This window comes from Gekko japonicus, unplaced genomic scaffold (assembly GCF_001447785.1).
Source record: "Gekko japonicus isolate JY-2015 unplaced genomic scaffold, Gekko_japonicus_V1.1 scaffold2058, whole genome shotgun sequence".
NCBI lineage: Eukaryota > Metazoa > Chordata > Lepidosauria > Squamata > Gekkonidae > Gekko > Gekko japonicus.
The window spans coordinates 115,761-135,594 of record NW_015163665.1 but is presented as its reverse complement, the minus strand read 5'-3'; the positions used below and the strand labels follow the sequence as shown (position 1 = coordinate 135,594).

Genomic DNA, 19,834 nt, shown 5'->3' with positions numbered 1-19,834 from the left:
GGGGGGAGAAGGCTGAACGGGGCTTGGATCTCATGACTGCAAACCTCGGAAATGAGGGGCGAGAGGTGCTATCCCCCCGCCCTGGGTGGCTTCCTTGACCTCAGAACGGCCACAGCATGGTGGAGGAGGAGGAGGGGCGGCCATTACTCTTTAAAGGGCTGCTTAGGAGAGCTGCGGGAGCCAAAATGACCTTTCGCGTCTGGGAGGCGGGGGAACCTTTCGCGCCCCCTCCCAGCCACTGCTGTTGCCGCCAACGCAAGCAGCAACCATAACTCTTTAAAGGGCTCCTTGCGAGAGCGGGGGGAGCCAAAATGACCTCTTTTTTGCAGTATTCGCTCCATAAGACGCAGTCACTCCCCCCCACACACACACACACTTTTTGGGGGGGAAAGTGCGTCTTATGGAGCAAAAAATACGGTACTTTCTTCCCCTCAGCTTTCTTCATTGTCCAACTTTTACACCCATACATAGAAGTGGGGAATACAGCTGTATGAAATATCTTGGTTACTAGTGACACATCCTTATACTTAAGGATCTTTTCTAGCCCTTGCCAGTCTCCCTCTGATTTCTTGGGTGCAGTCTCCCTTTTGGTTAATGACTGAGCCAAGGAATAGAAAATCTTTTAACAGTTTCTTCATTGTCAACCTTGAAGGTGTGTGATTCCTCAGCAATCGTTACTTTTGTCTTCTTGACATTTAGCTATAATTTCTGCTTTAACCTTCATCAGTAGTCGCTTCACGTCTTCACTATTTTCTACCAGTAATGTAACAGTAATTGTAGTACATATTTATTTTGTTGTTTCTATTGATACTATAATGATTTTATTGTGCAGTTTGCTTGGTTTTAATATTTGTAGCCCATCTTGTGTACTTCAGGAGAAAAGTGTACTAGAAGTAATATAAACGACTAAGGTAGCTTCCTTGGGATTATTTTAATGTTCACCTTCTGAGTAGCTAATGTTTCCCTCTACCATGTTGTAGAGTAATACACCAGGCATGGAATTCTAGGACAATTCAATGTCAGTCAATCAAAGTAGAAAGCATTGTTAGTTTGTTGACATTACAAACATACATCTTAACATTCTGGCTGTATTGCTTCCTCTCTCCTGCATGAATCCCGTTCCCCTAGTCAGCAATGGCTAAAGGTTTAACTATAAGGATACTGACCATGACTGATGATAAGCAGAGTTTCAAACTGGTTAAGAGCTAACCATGGTTAATATTTGCGTAGACATAATTTTGCAAAGTGAATAGTGCTGACACGGGAAGTGGGAATTCACGGGGAAGAGGAATGTAGTTCATAACTCACCTTGGTAAGTGGTGAGCAGTGTGTTCACAGCAGACAACTGCTGAAGGTGCTACTTATGAGGGACTTCTCTTAAACAGAATTACCAAAGAATGTTTCGTTTTACACACCAATTTTTATTCTCTTTCTCAATGCAGGTATGAACGAGAGGAAGCTTTTGTTGCTCTTAATCTAGGAGTGACTTCATGCCAAAGCCTGGAAATTTCCCTGGATCAGTTTGTTAGAGGAGAAGTTCTGGAAGGAAGTAATGCTTACTATTGTGAGAAATGTAAAGAAAAGGTACTGCTTTTTCCCTATGTAAAAATTAAAACATCGATTTTTTTTTTTTTAATGGCAGGGCTTTGGCCTTAAGACTGAATTTAACCCTAGCTCTGAGGAGGTATTTCTCACATTTTTGTCCTCCCCTTTCATCAGTGAACTCTGACCATATGGCAGTTAATTCTCCCAACAATTCTGTGATAGTTTCTTCCAAGTCCACTCTGAGTTTCATGGCTGAAGCGGGCTGTACAAATGATTGCATTGTAATGGGGAGGGGGGCAGGAGTTCAAAAGGAGTGCTTTGGGAAATGATTCTGTGAAAAATTGAATACGGGCAATATACCACAAAAGAATTAAAATTCAGATGGCTTTTATAAGAAACACTTGTAAGCTTGACCTGAGAGATAATTAGTACTTTGCTTTAAAATTGACAATATAGAGAATCTATATGACTTGTCAGAGGTTACAGAATCCCTGAAAGCTCTTGCTTTGAAGCATCTTTTAATGTTTTCTTCCATGCAAATCATTCTAAAATCACTTAGAAGAAAAATCTGTTGAAATATGCTCACTGCATAATGGTCTATTTTTCTTGTGGTAAACTTACTGCAAAAATACCCTTAGGAAATTATGGTATCTAATATCAGATTTTGAGTATTGATTTTATTACAATGTAGTCATAGTGAGCAAAGACAAAAGGAAGTTTGATTTAAATAGTTTAGCTTTAGAATATAATTGATTTGGGAAAGAGCAGAAAAAACATACTTGTCTGTTTTAAGGCTTCTTTGACAAGAATTTTTGCATTAATTACATGAATTCTTTATTGGTGCTATGTAAACATAAATCTACTCTTGTGAAAATACCTCCATTGAATAGGAAGTGTCATACTAGCTGCTAAAGTGACTATATAGCTGGAGGTGACTCTTCTCTATTTTTAAGAGAACTACAGTGAAACGAACCTGTATTAAAGCTCTGCCCAGTGTGTTGGTGATCCACCTCATGAGATTTGGATTTGACTGGGAAAGTGGACGTTCCATTAAATACGATGAACAGATAAAAGTAAGCATGTGCTCTTTTTTTCCCTGTGAGCAACTTTTCTCTTTTTTCCTTCACATATACCAAGTAGGCACATTACCAGCAGTATAACATTGTCTTTTATAGACTTTAGGATCAACTGATGGCTCTTTGCTAGACATCCAGAATACCTTAAATTGTTTTTTGAGTTAAAGGTCTACAGAAACAATTTTATTTTTTTTAATCCTTTTATTTAAGTTTAACACTTTTAAAGTTCCATGCTAGGTTCTGGAAAAACTGGCAAACTTGCTGATTTACTCCCTCCGTTCCATAAAACATTTCCTTTTTAAATTTAAGTGCTAGAGTATTGCAGGGCATTTATTAACATGCAATATGGAATTAAAGTTTAATCTGAAGTATTTTCTTTAAACAGTTCCCCTGGATGCTGAACATGGAACCCTATACAGTTTCAGGAATGGCTCGCCAAGACTCTTCTTCAGAAGTTGGTGACAATGGGCGAAATGTAGATCAGGGAGGTGCAGGATCTCCCCGGAAGAAAGTTGCCCCTACAGAAAACTATGAACTGGTTGGCGTGGTTGTGCATAGTGGGCAGGCACATGCAGGACACTACTATTCCTTCATTAAGGACAGGAGGTAATGAGACTGCACAGGGATTAGCAGTACAGAAGAGCCTCAGTTAAGTTATTTCAAAGCTATCTTCTACAAGGCTGGAATGTTTAGCTTTTCTGGCTGCATTGTGTAATAAGTGAGACCATTTGCACTCATTGTTCTCTGCACATGCTTTGAGGACAGGGGAAAGCCCCTTCCTGTCACTTCTCTTTTATCTGCTGTGCTAGTTGTTCTCTGATCAGTTGTTTGAGTGCTTTAAAGTATGAAGCACTAAGTTGGTCATTTTTTGTGGCAAGCGTTAAATCATTCTAATGTTTTAAAAAATCTGTACTTTCAGAAACTTTACTGAACAGTGCTGTCTAGTTCATAAATTTTCTTATTTTACAGTTAGGATTATCAGCTAGTAATAACTGCCTGGGGCTTCCCACTGAGTTATGGTGCTAAACTAACACAATAATCTTATATATATAATTCTCTTGACGTGTTGGCCATTTCCAGCTCTCCCATTGGCTGTGCTGTGCGCTCCATCAGCCATTGGCCCATCAACCACCACTCAAGAGTAATCGCGTGCCATTGGCTGGGTGCTGGGTCCGCTCCTCTTGCCCACCCACTGCCACCTCAGCCACTGTTCTCTGTCAGAATAACGGCCAAACAGCTGTCTCTCCTAACGAAGACACTTCTCCTGCTTGGCTCCTGTGGGACTAATTTTTCCCTCAGTGGCTGTTGCTAGGCAACCAAGCTTGGTCCTGTCAGTAAAAAGACAAAGGCATGAAGCCCTTTCCAGGCCTTTGTGGGGAACTTATTCGGGCTAGTCCTATTAGGTTTGCCAGCTCCAGGTTGGGAAATGCCTGGAGATTTTGTGTTGAAGTCTATGGAAGCCAGGGTTTGGAGAGAGGAGAGGCCTCAGCTAAATAGAATGCCATAGAGTCCACCCTCCAAAGCAGTTATTTTCTCCAGGGGGAGAGGGAGATATCTGCTGTCTGGAGTTCAGTTGTGATACCAGGTGATACCATAACCAGTGTGACGTAGCAGCTAGCATGTCAGAGCAGGGTCTTCCAAACTCAGGTTCTTGCAGTGGAAGCTGACTGAATGATTTCGGACCAGTCACAGACTTTCAGCATAACCCTCTCCCCCACCCACTGCCAGCTTGGCCACTTTCTTGTCAGAATAAACTGTAAAAATGGCTGTCTCTCCTGCTTGGTTCCACCATGGCTGGCTGGCTACTGAGGTGGGTCAGCGGCCATCAAACCATTCTCTTCAACACCCTGCTGTGTGGCTGACTTTCCTCTAGGGTTGCCAATCTCCAGGTGGGAGCTGGAGATCTTCCACTCTTACAATTGATCTCCAGATGACAGAGATCAGTTCCCCTGGAGAAAATGGCTGCTTTGGAGGGTATACCCTATGGCATTATACCCTGCTGAGTCAAAAGGGGGAGAGGAGAATGATGTAAGCTGCTTTGGTTCCCATTGCACAGAAAGACTGTACTTTTCTTCTTGGGAACCATTGTTGCCAATCTCCAGGCTGGCAATCACTCAGAATTACAACTGCTCTCCAAGAGGGAGGGCAGAAGTCAGAGGGGAAGGAGATGGGGTTGCTAACTCCAGGTTGGGAAATTCCTGGAAATTGAGGGGTGGAGCCTGGAGAGGGTGGGGTTTGAGGAGGGGTGGGACCTCAGACAGGTACAGTGCCATAGACTCCACCCTCCAAGCCAGCCATTTCCTCCTGGGGGACCATTGTTGCCAATCTCCATGGGAGGGCTAGAGATCACTCCAAATTACAACTGCTATTCAGATGGCACAAGATCCATTCCCCTGGAGAAAACTGCATTCTCTGTGTCATTATACCCTGCTGAGGTCGCCAGAGGAATTTGACACTGAGTACCCAAGGCCAGGGCATTCTCCCAGCACCTCTTTCTAGGGCTCGTATTTATTTCCACAATGGGCCGTATTCCTAGTTCTACAGTAAACACTGCCTTATATGTGCCTCTTTTTGCACACCAAGTTTAGAACATGCCTCTGGATCAATTCAGCACTGTGAGGTCGTAATGAATGTGTCAGCCATCTTGTTGTGCTCTTCTGATAAATTTGAATTCATGAGCTTGCTTATATTAAAATTTTAATATGCATTCTCACTATAAATGATCTCTTTTTTAACCACAAGAGCTGGAATGGTATTAAGAATCTTGTGGGAGACCTGTAAACCTTCAAACTTAGTAGCTAACATTGCCTGTCTTTTTGTTACCCAGGGGATGCGGGAAAGGGAAATGGTACAAATTTAATGATACGGTTGTTGAAGAATTTGAATTGAATGATGAAACATTGGAGTATGAATGCTTTGGTGGAGAGTATAGACCAAAAGTTTATGATCAGTGTAAGTATTAATTTGGAGTTTATCTGTCACTTGCAGTTGCATTTAAAACTTCCTAGTCTCGGTCTGGTTAACCATAGAACTTCATTCATTCATTCATTCATTCATATATATATATATATATGGAGAGAGAGAGAGAATGAGAATTTCCCTACATATTGGCCATTTCTAGCTCTCCCACTGGCTGTGCTTTGCCATTGGTGCATCAACCGCCACTCAAAAGTTCTCACGTGCCATTGGCTGGGTGCTAGGTCCGCTCCTCTCCCCAGCCCACTGCCAGCCTGGACACTCGTCCCTGACAGAATAAACTGCCAAAACAGCTGTCCCACCTGATGAAAACACTTCTTCTGCTTGGCTCTTATGGGACTAGCTTGGCTCCTGTAGGACTAACTCAGTGGCTGTTGCTAGGCAACCAAGCTTGGTTCTTTCAATAAAAAGGCAAAGGCTGGAGGCCCTTTCCAGGCCTTTGTGGGGAACTCATAGGGGCCAGTCCTGACTAGGGTTGCCAGCTCCAGGTTGGGATATTTTGTGGTGGAGTCTACGGAAACCAGAATTTGGGGAGGGGAGAGGCCACCCTCCAAAGCAGTTATTTTCTCTAGGGGGGAGAGATCTGTTGTCTGGAGTTCAGTTGTGATACCCGGCAATCTTCAGACTCCACCTAGAGATTGGCTACCCTAGGCATAGCAGTTAGCGCTTCAGAGCAGGGTCTTCCAGACCCAGGTTCTTGCTGTGGAAGTTGAGTGGGTGATTTCGGACCAGTCACAGACAACGCCCCCTCTAAGCTGTGGAGTCCTGTGAGCCAAAATTCTACTTTGCGAGCTGCCGGCATGAAAGTTGTGAGCGAGCGATTTGGCTGCTGCATAATTTAGTTTGCTCTGGAGCCATCCCTTCCTGAGCGAAGGCAAAAATGCGTGAGCCGGAGGCTAGAAAACTGTGAGCTGGCTCACACCAACTCAGCTTAGAGGGAACACTGGTCACAGACTTTCAGCCTAATTTACCTCACAGGGTTGTTTTGCAGATCAAAAGGGGGAGAGAAGAATTATGTAGGCTGCTTTGGTCTCCACTGCAGAGAAAGATATTTCCTCTTGGGGAACCATTGCTGCCAATCACCAGCTGAGTATAACAAAAAATGTCTATACAGTGGGTGTAATATACTATATCTGAAAAACACTGTAATTTTTAAAGCATATACACAAGATTACAAAAAACCTCTTATTAGCTATGGTTAATACTATGTGGTTAACCTCATGTCTTATGGTTTAGCTTCATATGTTTAAATTCAATTGGTACTTGTACTGCATCTTTAAAGAATAGTTAATAAGAGTTTTGTTGTAATTTCAAATAGAATTTTTTGTATATTCCTTAAAAATTACAGTGTTTTTCAGATATTCTTTAATCTCCAGGTGAGAGCTGGAGATCACTCAGAACTAAAACTACTCTCCAGATGACAGAGATCAGCTCCCCTGGAAAAAAAATCGCTGCTTTGCAGGGTAGACTTTGTGTCATTATACCCTGTTGAGGTCGCTTCCCTTCGGCTTGGGTCCCCACTGTGGAGAACCAGGTAGGGGCTGGAGATCACTCAGAATTACAACTGCTCTCCAGGAGAGAGGGGGGGAGGAGATGGAAATCTGAAGTCAGAGGGGCAGATAAAGGTAGGTTGATGGTTGGCTGGGAAGGAGATAGGGTTGCCAACTCCAGGTTGGGAAATTCCTGGAGATTTGAGGGGTGGAGCCTGGAGAGGGTGGGGTTTGAGGAGGGGTGGGACCTCAGACAGGTACAACATCATAGACTCCACCCTCCAAAACAGTCATTTCCTCCTGGGGAACCATTGCTACCATTCTCCAGCAGAGGGCTGCAGATCACTCAGAATTAAAACTGCTCTCCAGATGGCAGAGATCAGTTCCTGGAGAAAATGGCTGCTTGGCAGGGTAGACTCTGAGTTATTATACCCTACTGAGTTATTATACCCTACTGATGAAAAAAGAAAGGAGAAAATAAAAAGGAAACCTACATGTATTCTTTACTGTTTGATTTCTTAGTGTATGTAGCAAGAGTTTTCAAAAACAGATTGTGATTTCAAATTTCTGAAACTGCAAAAATACAGCAAGTTTATCCACTACTTTACCTCTCTTCAGAAAATGTCAGGCACATTAATGGTCTACTTCTGCTCTTTAACTAAATGATTCAAAGTTTGTCCTCTTATATGTTTCAATATGGTCTGATTATACATCCTGATTTATTACAAGTTCTGTGCCAGTTGGCCTTATATTTTGAAGTGGTATGACTTATATATTTACTTGATATAGTGTCATTGCATTCAAGGCAGTTTAGAAATCAATATGATACACACAACACAAAAGAAAAAAGAGGCAGAAAGGGAAAGAGTGCTTACAAGCACATTCAGGCAGTTAAAGTATATCACTTTTCAGTAATTACTGGATGGGATGGCTGCTGCAAGAGGCAGTTCCTGCATGGCGTGAAGCCAAGTGGTAGATCGTCCAAGGCAGGCCTTGCCATTTTACTTCTCTCTCTTTGTGCAACTTGGAGAAAGCAGTAAAGCCCCGCGCTCTGAAAATGTTTCTGAGCCCCTTCCTGTGTCTTTGTACAGCTCCTTCAACATTGCTTGCCCATACTCAAGCACCAGTGCTGACAGTCTTCCATTTGTTTTAAAAAAGCTGAGATTCTCAGGAATGAAAAAATGTAGAATACAAAGTCCTTTTTATAATGTTCATCTTATACTGGCCAAATGTGTTCTTACCAACATGTCTGGTGTAAGAGTTGCTCACTCATGCACACTTTTACTACCCAGAGTATTTCTATATGGAGAACATGTGCATACACATGCACACTGAAATAAACATGCAAGACGTTATTTCCCACATAAGCATGACTTCCTTGAGAACAAACAGGCTATATGAAGGGGTCAAGAAGCATGCTGTCCGTATATGCATATGTAGCTGCCTTATACTGAATCAGGTCATTGGTCCATCAGGGTCAGCATTGTCTACTCAGATTGGCAGCAACTCTCCAGAGTCTCAGGCAGAGGTCTTTCACATCACCTGCTACCAGATTCCTTTAAGCAGAGGTGCCAAGGATTGAAGCTAGGACTTTGTGCATTGAAAGCAGATGCCCTACCACTGAGCCACAGCCCCATCCCATGACTTTGGAAAACAAAATGTTGTTACTACTCCCACATGTATGTGATATCCTTCTCTAAACTGCTTATGGGCCACTTAATTACCAGTATTGTCTGTGCATCTTTGAGATTAGAATACATTTACTCTGATGGAATACCCACTTACTGGGTGATATTGGATCAGTAACTCTATCACAGCCTAAGCTACCTCACAGAGTGGTTGCAGGGATAAAATGGAAGCGGGAGGAACCACATACACAGCCCTGGGGTCCTTGGAGCAAGGGTGTAATAAAATAAGCTAAATAAATAAAAATACTCAAAAATTGCAGATGGACTTCTATTCCTGCTTCAGGAGTCAAATAATTACATTTCTTTTCAGCAAACCCATATCCTGATGTTCGCCGTCGATACTGGAATGCCTACATGCTCTTTTATCAGAGAGTCTCTGATCAGAACTCTCCTGTCCTGCCAAAGAAAAGCCGAGTCAGTGTTGTGCGTCAGGAAGCAGAGGATCTCTCCTTGTAAGTTTGCCTGACTCTTAACTTTACCCATTTGATCAATAGACAAATTCTTCAATAGCACTCTATCTTAAAAAACATTTTAGCTTTTAACCAGATGATTATTTGTTCCGTGGGGAAGTCTGTAAAAAATGTCCCTACTGTCTATAGAAGTTTGACTTCAAATGGTTTCTGAGAAGATGCTATAGCATTTAGGAGGCAGGTATATACACGACAGGGCTGCAGTACTGAATTTTTTTTTAAGGCTTAACTTTGAAATACTTACAACGTCTCTTTCTCCGTTTTAATACTAGCCTCAATCAACCTGAATTACCCGTGTCTTCCTAATGGCCAGCACAGTTGTTGTCAGAGTGGTTTTCTCTTTGTCTTGCTTCTGCTTTTTCATGATCTCATTGTTAAAACTATTTTTATTGTATAATTAGAACTCACGTAAGAGAATGGAGAGGATGCTAACAAAAACATCTGTGTCAGGAGATATACCCCATGGTAATAACTAGACAGTTAATTCATTGAACTTCTAAGATGTATTCCTGGATTCCATGGATCAGCCTGTTATAATAATAATTTTTAAAAGTGTGATTTCCCTTTACTAGGCCCTATTGCTGACTTGGGTAGGTTTTGGTGTTGATATGGAAGTGGTGGAAAGTGTTATCAATTCACAGCCAACTTATGGTGACCCATAGAATTTTTAAGGCAAGAGATAAACAGAGGCAGTTTGCCATTGCCTGAATCTGTGTAGCACCCTTGGACTTGCTTGGTAGTCTTCCATCCAACCAGGGCCAACCCTGCTTCGCTGATGAGATCAGGCTAGCCTGGGGATTCCAGGTTGAGGCACTGACATACTGACTACATGTAAAAGAAACATGCTAAATGCAAAGAGCATCTTGAGAGGAGAAGAGCTGTACTGGCATTTTATTTAAATACATACTTTGCAATCCAAAGCAGAATTATACCATTCTAAGGCCACTGAAGTCACTTGACTTAGAATGATGTAACTGGATTGCATGGATAGTACATTACTGTGGCCCTAGTCAACAGATATGAACAATGAAGTGTAGTTTGTTCAGGGCATTCATATACATAGGCTTAATATTAAGTACTACCGAAAGTATTACTGAATGAAGAGTGTTGTTTAACAGTTGCAAGTTACATTGTTAAGCAGCCTAGAGACTGTATTTTAACCTTTTTACCCTTCCATGCATTTTTCTCAGATCTGCACCATCTTCACCAGAAGTTTCACCACAGTCATCACCCCGACCCCATAGACCCAGTAGTGATCGTCTGTCCATTTTGACCAAGCTAGTTAAAAAAGGAGAAAAAAAAGGTTTATTTGTAGAGAAAATGCCAGTTCGGATATTTCAGGTAAAAGTACCAATGATAGCTGGATATCCTGTTAAAGTTTCCAGTTTTCACATACTCAGAAAATGAAATATAGGTTGAAAGTTGATGGAACATTGAAGTATCTCAAGCAATACCTCTAGGTAAGGATTTTGATATGGGCTTTGCTTCTGAAACAGTCATGTGGGTCCAGATGACATGGCTTTCATAACCTTACTTTCTGAGGAAAGAATGAAAGCATTTAACAATAAATAAGAATTTATTCTGGGAGCAGAACACCCAGCCCCCCAAAACAAGAGATCAGCAGCACTGGTTACTTTAATTACCTCTTTATAAAGAGAAAACTGTGAGGATCAAAATCTATATTTTTTAAGAATTCAAAAAAAGAAGAAACGAATATAGATATTGCTACAATAAGAATTATGACACTGGAACATTGCATTATACACTTTTCCCTGTTTTGTGGAAAGCAGAGTCCAAGTCATGATACTCCCCCTTGTTCTATAGACAAGACCATGCAAATTAGCTGATTCTTACATATCAGGCAGTGGCAAGAAGAACTTCACAATTCCAGTTCTGTCTGCTCTGCAGCTAGGTTATTTGCCTTTCTCTCCTCAGAACTTCAAGAATCTTTTTCTGTCTCCTAATTTTTTGCCCTTTTGCCTTTCCTCACCAGAGCTTTTAGGAAAATTACTGCTTAATAGATGGCTACTTCAAGAGGGAATTCCCCCCCCCCCCCAGCTATCTGGTCCACTCTGCAACTTCAGAACTTGTCTTACACTTAAGGCTCATAGCCCTGTGCTAGTCACAAGATGCAGAACAGGCAGCTAGCATAATGCATCAAGGGATGTAGCAAAGCACTCAAACAGCCTTCTAATTTCCCAACAATCCTTTCAGAAGTAGTGCTAGTAACAAGGAGAGCTCTCCAAATCAGAGCAGCGTGTCTTAATTCCAGCCTTTCTTACAAGGTTTTCTTAAAGATTTACTGTATATGAAATGTTTTGAAGGCCCTAAATGATACTTTATTGATATTAATATTATTAATATCTTAAAATTTGCAATACTCCTTTAACCTTTAGCTTTAGACCTGTTCCAGTCTGGCTTCCACCCCAGTGGAAGTTCATGGGATGGCCTTGAAGTGGCTTACTTCATTCCTACAAGGTCAGGGACAGAAGGTAGCACTAGGAGAGAGGGTGTCACCTCGATACCCCCTGGTATGTGAGGTCCTTCAGGGGGCAGTCCTTTCTCCAGTGTTGTTCAACATCTATATGTGCCCCCTTGCTCTGCTGGTGCAGAGTTTTGGGCTGGGTTGTCATCATCATGCTGATGACACCCAGCTGTATTTATTGATGGATGGACAGCCAGATACCACCCCAGCTAATGTGGCTGAGGGGCTGGAGGCCATGGTGGGATGGCTAAAACTGAGCCAGCTGAATCCATCTAAGATTGAGGTTCTGTGGCTGCGGGGAGGGATTCAAGGCTGGTGTGCCAACTCCCAGCTCTTGATGATGTGCCTCTAACACTGGCATCGAGAGCCAGTTTGGTGTAGTGGTTAAGTGTGCGGACTCTAATCTGGGAGAACCAGGTTTGATTCCCCATTCCTCCAGTCGCAGCTGCTGGATGACCTTGGGCAAGCCGTAGTTCTGTCAGAGGAGTTGAAAAAGAGCAGTTTCTGTCAGAGCTCTCTCAGCCCCACCTACCTCACAGGGTGTCTGTTGTGGGGAGGGGGAGGGAAAGGTGTTTGTAAGCCGCTCTGAGACTCCGAGTGAAGTGCAGGGTATAAATCCAATCCTTCTTCTTCAAGAGCCTGGGTGTATTTCTGGATGCCTCCATATCGATGGAGGCCCAGATCACAAACGTTGCCAGACTGGCATTTCTTCAGCTGCACCAGGCCAGGCAACTGCCCCCCTTCCTGTCTCACCCGGACGTAGCCACAGTAATCCACGCAATAGTCACCTCCAGGCTAAACTACTTTCACTCGCTTTACGCAAAATTACAACTGGTCCAGAATTTAGCGGCGTGGGTTCTTACTGGAATCCCACAGACAACACATATTCAACCAGTGCTCCGCCAGCTGCACTGGCTCCAGGTTGAATACCAGAACAGGTTCAAGGTTCTGGTATTAACCTTCAAGACCCTAAACGGTCTGGGACCAACATATCTATGAGACCACTTCTCCTGGTATACCCCTCGCAGAGCATTACACTGGTGAGAAGAACTTTCTGGTGATCCCTGGCCCCCAAAAACATCCAGCTGTCCTCAGACAGAGCCAGGGCTTTCTTGGCCCTGGCTTCGACCTGGTGGAACTCTCTGCGAAATGACATCCACAGGGCTTGTAAGACAGAGATGTTCTACCAGGCCTATGGCTGAAGACAGCAACAGCCTGGCTCCCTTCTTTCTCCCCTACTTCCTCATGGGATAAGGATATAAACTGGTTGATTCTAAGTGTCATCTGAAACTGCTGTGCATTGTTTTACTGCTTTTAAATGTTTTAATGATTTGTTAATATGTTTATTTGGAATTGTTTTTCACCGCCCTGAGCCCTGTGTACAGAGGAAGGCAGTCTATAAGTCAAATTTTAAAATAAATAAATAAATAAACCTGTACACCATCCACATTTGTTAGTGGTTATCTATTTAACATTTAAAGACAATTTTTACAGTGTAGAATCTGTAATGTTTATTGCTGCTCTTAAGAGAAAATAGGTTCAGTAATAGTTCTTTCCACCCAATGAAATACAATGAACAGAGAAAAATCGGAAATAAAAATGTCCTTTTGGGATCAGAGCAGATCCAGCAGTTGCACACCAGATGCCCCTGAAAAGGTCACGAAAATACCTGCGAAAAATGGTCCTAACTTGATGCTTGTGCTCACCACCCCTTGTAATCAGGGAAATTCTGCTTTGAATTTGGCGTCTCTTCTTGAAGCTTACTTGGGAAGTAGCCATTGATAGATCCCTTTTAAAAAGCTGTGTAATTAATGGTAGCTGCAAAATGTTGTTGTGGCAGTGATTTTTCATAAGTTGGTAGCTTTCTGTGAAGAATGTCCATTGTAAACCTAGTGACAGTCAATCTTAATGTATGACTCAACAGTTCTGCCATTTCCTCTGGTAATTTTAGTTGCCCTTTTGTGTACTGTTTTCCCAGTTGTACCATATCCTTGAGATAGCTAAACCAGAAGGGCATACAGTATTGTTACCAGTCTCTTTTCCTGATAATTCCTCACTTTGAACTGCAGGAGGTGATTTTTGCTGATTCTCCACTTGCTGTGGCAGCCCTTCAATATTAGAACATAAGAGACGCCAATGTTGGATCAGGCCAATGGCCCATCCAGTCCAACAGTCTGTCACACAGTGGCCAAAAATATCAGGTGAAATCAGGAGGTCCACCAGTGGGGCCAGGACACTAGATGCCCTCCACTGTTGCCCCCCCCCAGCACCAAGAATATAGAGCATCACTTGCCCCAGAATCCTGTGGCAGTGAATTCCATGTGTTAATCACTCTTTGGGTGAAGAAGTACTTCCTTTTATCTGTTCTAACCCAACCGCTCAGCAATTTAATTGAGTGCCCACGAGTTCTTGTATTGTGAGAAAGGGAGAAAAGTACCTCTATCTCTGCCTGCTCTATCCCATGCATAATCTTATAAACCTCGATCATGTCACCCCTCAGCTGTTGTTTCTCCAAGCTAAAGAGCCCCAAGCGCTTTAACCTTTCTTCATAGGGAAAGTATTCCAGCCCTTTTATCATTTTAGTTGCCCTTTTCCGCACTTTTTCCAAAGCTATACTATCCTTTTTATGGTGTGATAACCAGAACTGTACACAGTATTCCAAATGAGGTTGCACCATTGATTTATATAGGGGCATTATGATATTGGCTGATCTGTTTTCAATACCCTTCCTAATAATCCCCAGCATGCATTGGCCTTTTTTATTGCAGTCACACACTGTCTCGACATTTTCAGTGAGTTATCTACTACAACTCCAAGATCTCTCTCTTGATCAGTCTCTGCCAGTTCAGACCCCAGCAATGTGTATTTATAGTTAGGATTTTGGCTCCAATGTGCATCACCTTGCACTTGGCCACATTGAATCCCATTTGCCACGTTGACGCCCACTCGCCCATCCTCGACAGATCCCTTTGGAGTGCCTCACAATCCTCCCTGGTTTTCACCACCCTGAACAACTTTGTATCATCCGCAAATTTAGCCAGTTGAGCTACCTCATGCTGCTTCTAGTGGTCCTCTGTCCTTTCAAGTGCAGCATTTCTGGGGGCATTTCACACAGAAGGGAGGAGGTGGGGAAGTCACACTTCTGTGCACACAGTTTAGACAGAATCCAACCCAATGAGCAGCCTATTTCAGTGAATATTATGACCCTAAGCCAGTTTAGAGTCCATCTGTACTTTGTTAAATCAGACATATTGTGTCTTATCTCCTCCTCAGTACATGTTGCTTTTCTAAGAATAACTATTTCTCTAAACAGCATAAGGGTTTTAGAAACTATAAACTTTTCCCTTGGCTTTTATTGATAAAACTAATCACATGCATCTTTACAGATGGTGAGGGATGAAAACCTGAAATTTATGAAGAACAGAGATGTCTACAGCACTGACTATTTTAGTTTTGTCCTGTCACTGGCTTCATTAAATGCTGTGAGTAGTGAATTTAATCTTTTCTTCTACTGATCTCTATGGAGTTCATGGAAAAAAGGAAGTTCACCAGACATTTGCCTAAGCACACTGAGTGGCAGCCCCAGGGAATCCTCCTCATCTTCCCCTTAGCATTGTAATAGCTGTCTTGGTAACGTTTTTGCTCCTGTCTATCTGATCATTGTGTTTGAGAAATATGGCTGAAACAATTCTTGTGATTGTGTACTTTCTCTCTTTCTCAGACAAAATTAAAACACCCCCATTACCCATCTATGGCAAGAATGAGCTTACAACTAGCAGTCCAGTTCCTCTTCCAGACATATCTGCGAACTAAGAAAAAGCTCAGGTAATGCTTCATTTTAAGGTTCTTACTGAGGGGGGGAAGGCATATGCCATATATTGCTACTGTGGCAGCTATGGGGTGAGAGAGAGGGTGGAACGCTCCGAGGCAAGTGCCCTCAGGACTGAAGAATATCCCCCACCCTGGCCTTTCCTATAGATACCCCGATTGCACACAATCAAATAAAAAGGGGATACAAGCTTTAAAAGAAAGATTGGTAGTGCGTAAGCTATGTGCTCCGTAAAGGTTTCTTATTTGCAGACTTGCTAGACTAAGGCTGTACTGATATGTCAGGTAAATAAATAGAGACTCCTGCTTCTTAGATTTTTACTTGACAGATGAGACACAGATGGAGATGAACACCAAAGGCTTATTTAACAGAAAATAATAATAAGGTATATCTGATGTGTAGATATATTAAGTAAAGCTGGCTCTCAAATAAAGTAAATAACCCCTGAGAGGAGATTTTATTCTCCTTTCTTTGGACAGGGTACCTCAGCAGGTTCATGGCTGCTTTGTTCTCTCACAGAGCACCCTACCACAAAAACTACACACACCAGCTAGGAATGATGGGCCTTAACAAGATGCATATTTGAACCACTAAGATAACCTTCCCTAAGCCGACCCCCAAACCCTAACTAAAAAGTCAAATAAAAGCCTGGCTAAGCTGATGCTCCTCTCCAGAGTCACAAAATCCCTATCCAAAAGTAAAAACAGTATCTTTGACATGGTCTCTGTGCTTCATACCCATGGGATTCAGTGCGCATGCGCTGGATCGATCGGCATTGTAGCAAGCTCTTAATGGATTTTCATGCCCAGACCTCGCAGGAACCCCACCACGCATGCCCAGAGGGGTGGGCGCGGACAACCCGCCAGTTCCTTTCTTACTGCCGCGCTGGAAACACCTTCCTTTAGTCGGTCTGATCGGTACAAATTTTGCCTCACAGGCTCTTCGGATTGTTTCCTCAGTTTTCTTTATTTTTCGCTTCTAAACTTTGTTTCTTTGTTCTTTACAAAAAAAGAAAAAGTTTTTCTTTTTGGTTAAGGGGGAGGTTTTTTCGTTTACCTCACTTGGGCCTTTGCCGCCCGCCCCCGCGCCCCCGCCCGGTTTTCTTCTCCCTTTTTACTTATTCTATGGAGAAGAAGTGGGGATTTTTCAACCGTTGCAAGGGTTGCGGTAGTAAACTCGCTCCACCTGACCACCATACCCTTTGCATTTTTTGTTTGGGAGAGACACACCGACCAGAGTCTTGTCGGCACTGTGCCAAGTTTTCTAACCAAACGAGGAAAAAACGAGCGGCACGTCTAAGAGTAGCGCTACTTGAGTCAGCGTTACATCCTCTCTCAGCGATGGATTCGGAAAAACCATTGACATCGATGGCTCCGGCATCGAGGCCCTCCTCCAACATCGGCCAATCGACGTCGAAGCTTCCGGCATCAAAGGCGCAATCTTCCGCTTCTACTTCAAAGAAGAAGCCAAAGTCCAGTAAGGAGCACAAGTCCGCCAAAAGGGGCTCCTCTAAGTCCCTAAGGGCGGCGAAGACGGGAAAGGTAGCGGCATCTGCACTGGGTAATGCCCCTAACGTGCCCCCCGCTCCAACAGTAGTATCGGCATTGGAGACCCATGCCGCTCCACCGATACCAACCATCCAACTTTTGGACTCTCCTATACACCAACTCAAGCGTCCTTTCTCCGATATCAAGACTGTTGAGCTCCTTACTCGCCCCCCGGGCGCGGACCGCTCTCCTTCCCCATCATCGACATCGACAGTCTCCGAGGCCCATGCTGATATCGGTACAGGTCGGAATCGGCATATCTCCAGCAGCACTCAGCATCACCCTCCATGTTTGTTTCCTGAGTCTGTCAATGTCGATGAGCAAGTTTATAGGGACCACTCGCAAAGGCAGAATACTGCACTGTCTCCTGGACGCTCCCGCTCCAGAAGTCAATCTCCTCAAGTCTTTATCCCCTCACCACCGCCTCTGTCATGTGATCACCGCCAACTGAGGTATCTCTATGGGGCTTATCCACCATCCATGCCGTGGTTGACTCCAGCAGCCTATTCTGACTGGGATCATTACTCGACCCACTCTGCCCACAGATCAAAGTCACCCCATAGGTCCAGACCCTCAGCATCTCTCTCTCGCCCTCCGAATCACCCGGCCGAGGATCCTTCGCAGCATAAACCGGAACTCTACCGTCCTCCCAGCCCCCATGTCCTACCACCAAAGATTTCAACCAGCCAAGTTAAAACAGCTCCGGTTCAATTGCCAGATCAGGATTCCTCGGATTCTGTAGATGAGGATTCTGATACGGAGGCTTCAGAGGTCCATACCTCCTCTGACCACAAATCTCCTAACCAGGCAGTCACAGATGACCAGCCCATATCTCCATCCAACAATCTCACTTCTTATGCACACCTCGCCAAAAGAATGGCCCATTCCCTAGGCCTCTCAGTCGTACAACAACAACCACAGGTTACAGATGCTGTCTTCGATATCGTACAACTTGATACGTCAACTACCATGTCCACGGTCCTTCTACAGGCAGCGAAAACACCATGGGAGAAACCCTCATCAGCCCCAGTATCAACAAGGCACCTGGACCATATGTATAGAGTCCAGGAAACCGGAGCCGAATTTCTATTCTCCCACCCTCAACCAAACTCCATGGTAATTACCTCTTCGTCTAAATCCAAGAGAACGCATTCTGCACCTTCTGACAGGGAAAGTAAAAAACTAGATGCATTTGGACGACGTTTCTACTCCACGGGAGCATTGGGAATGAAGACTACAAATTACTTAGCCTGTATGAGCAGGTATCAGTACATTCTGTGGGAAAGGTTTTCTGAACTCCTAACTCACCTCCCCGAAGACAAGCTTCAGGCAGCCCGAATAATTCAGAAAGAAGGCATGGTACTTGCAAAGCAAAGCAACAGATTAACACTTCCAAACATGCTCTAGACGCTTCCTCCAGGACAATGGCCTCAGCAATAGCTCTAAGAAGGCACTCCTGGATCCGTAACACCAATCTTCCACCAGATACTAGGTCATATGTAGAAGACCTCTCCTTCGATGGCCTTGGTCTCTTCAACAGAACAACGGACACCATATTGCAAGATATGGATAAGAGCATAAAAGCTTCTCGCGCTCTAGGAGTTTCATCCTCCACGAGGCAACAATATCGCCCTCGTCCTTGGTCTTGGCCTTGGCTGAAACGCACTCCGAACTGTCAATCTCCTGTCAGACAATGGAGGCCACGCACGTCTTCAGGAGGCCAAAAGCCCACCTTCCAAAAACCCAGGTTTGGATCGGGACAACAGTCCTCCCGTACTAAACAGGCAAAGTCCTCCAAGCAGGGTTTTTGATGTCCATATCTCCCAGTCACATCCAACCCATCTAACTGCTTTCCTCCACACCTGGCGTTACATCACCACAGATGAATGGGTGCTGTCCATCTTGACCCAGGGCTACCGTATAGAATTCCACCAGAACCCCATTACTCCTGTCTTCACCTTCACACCCCCTTCCCCAACTCTCCTGGAAGAAGTGTCCATCCTTCTCCAGAAGGGAGCCATCGAGCCGGTGCCACTGCATTTACAGGGCAAGGGATTCTACTCCCATTATTTTACCGTTCCAAAGCGGGATGGAGGCGTTCGACCGATATTAGATCTAAGAGCGCTAAACTGCTTTGTGACCTACCACCGCTTTCAGAAGGGAGCCATCGAGCCGGTGCCACTGCATTTACAGGGCAAGGGATTCTACTCCCATTATTTTACCGTTCCAAAGCGGGATGGAGGCGTTCGACCGATATTAGATCTAAGAGCGCTAAACTGCTTTGTGACCTACCACTGCTTCTGCATGGTGTCCTTACAGCAGATTCTGCCACTCCTCCAGAAAAATGTCTGGATGGCCACCCTCGACCTCCAAGATGCCTACTTCCACCTCACCATCCACCCGTCCCACCGCCAATGCCTACTCTTCGCAATTGGTCAACAGCATTACCAATATGCAGCCCTCCCATTCGGACTCTCAAGTGCACCACGAGTCTTCACAAAGACTATGGTTGTTGTAGCAGCCTTCCTCCATCTCATGGGCATCTCCATCTACCTGTACATCGACAATTGGCTCTTGGTAGCGTCCTCCAAAGACGCCCTAATCTCAAACATCAACGAGACGTTGGTCCTCCTGGAAAACCTGGGTCTACAAGGAAATCTAGAAAAGTCTCAACTTCAACCAGTCCAGAAAATACAGTACATCGGTGCGCTACTGGATTCCAACAATT

General features: G+C 43.9%; 1 protein-coding gene across 1 annotated transcript in view; it reads left to right on the top strand.

Annotated features, from left to right (window-relative positions):
- Positions 1-19,834, top strand: part of USP24 (ubiquitin specific peptidase 24) — a 160,348-nt gene that overhangs the window by 101,548 nt on the left and 38,966 nt on the right. The window contains exons 46-53 of the mRNA XM_015407738.1: positions 1,443-1,584; positions 2,499-2,618; positions 3,007-3,227; positions 5,449-5,573; positions 9,086-9,227; positions 10,436-10,586; positions 15,117-15,212; positions 15,452-15,555. Of these exons, the coding sequence (XP_015263224.1) occupies positions 1,443-1,584; positions 2,499-2,618; positions 3,007-3,227; positions 5,449-5,573; positions 9,086-9,227; positions 10,436-10,586; positions 15,117-15,212; positions 15,452-15,555 (1,101 nt within the window). The remainder of the gene's footprint in view (positions 1-1,442; positions 1,585-2,498; positions 2,619-3,006; positions 3,228-5,448; positions 5,574-9,085; positions 9,228-10,435; positions 10,587-15,116; positions 15,213-15,451; positions 15,556-19,834) is intronic.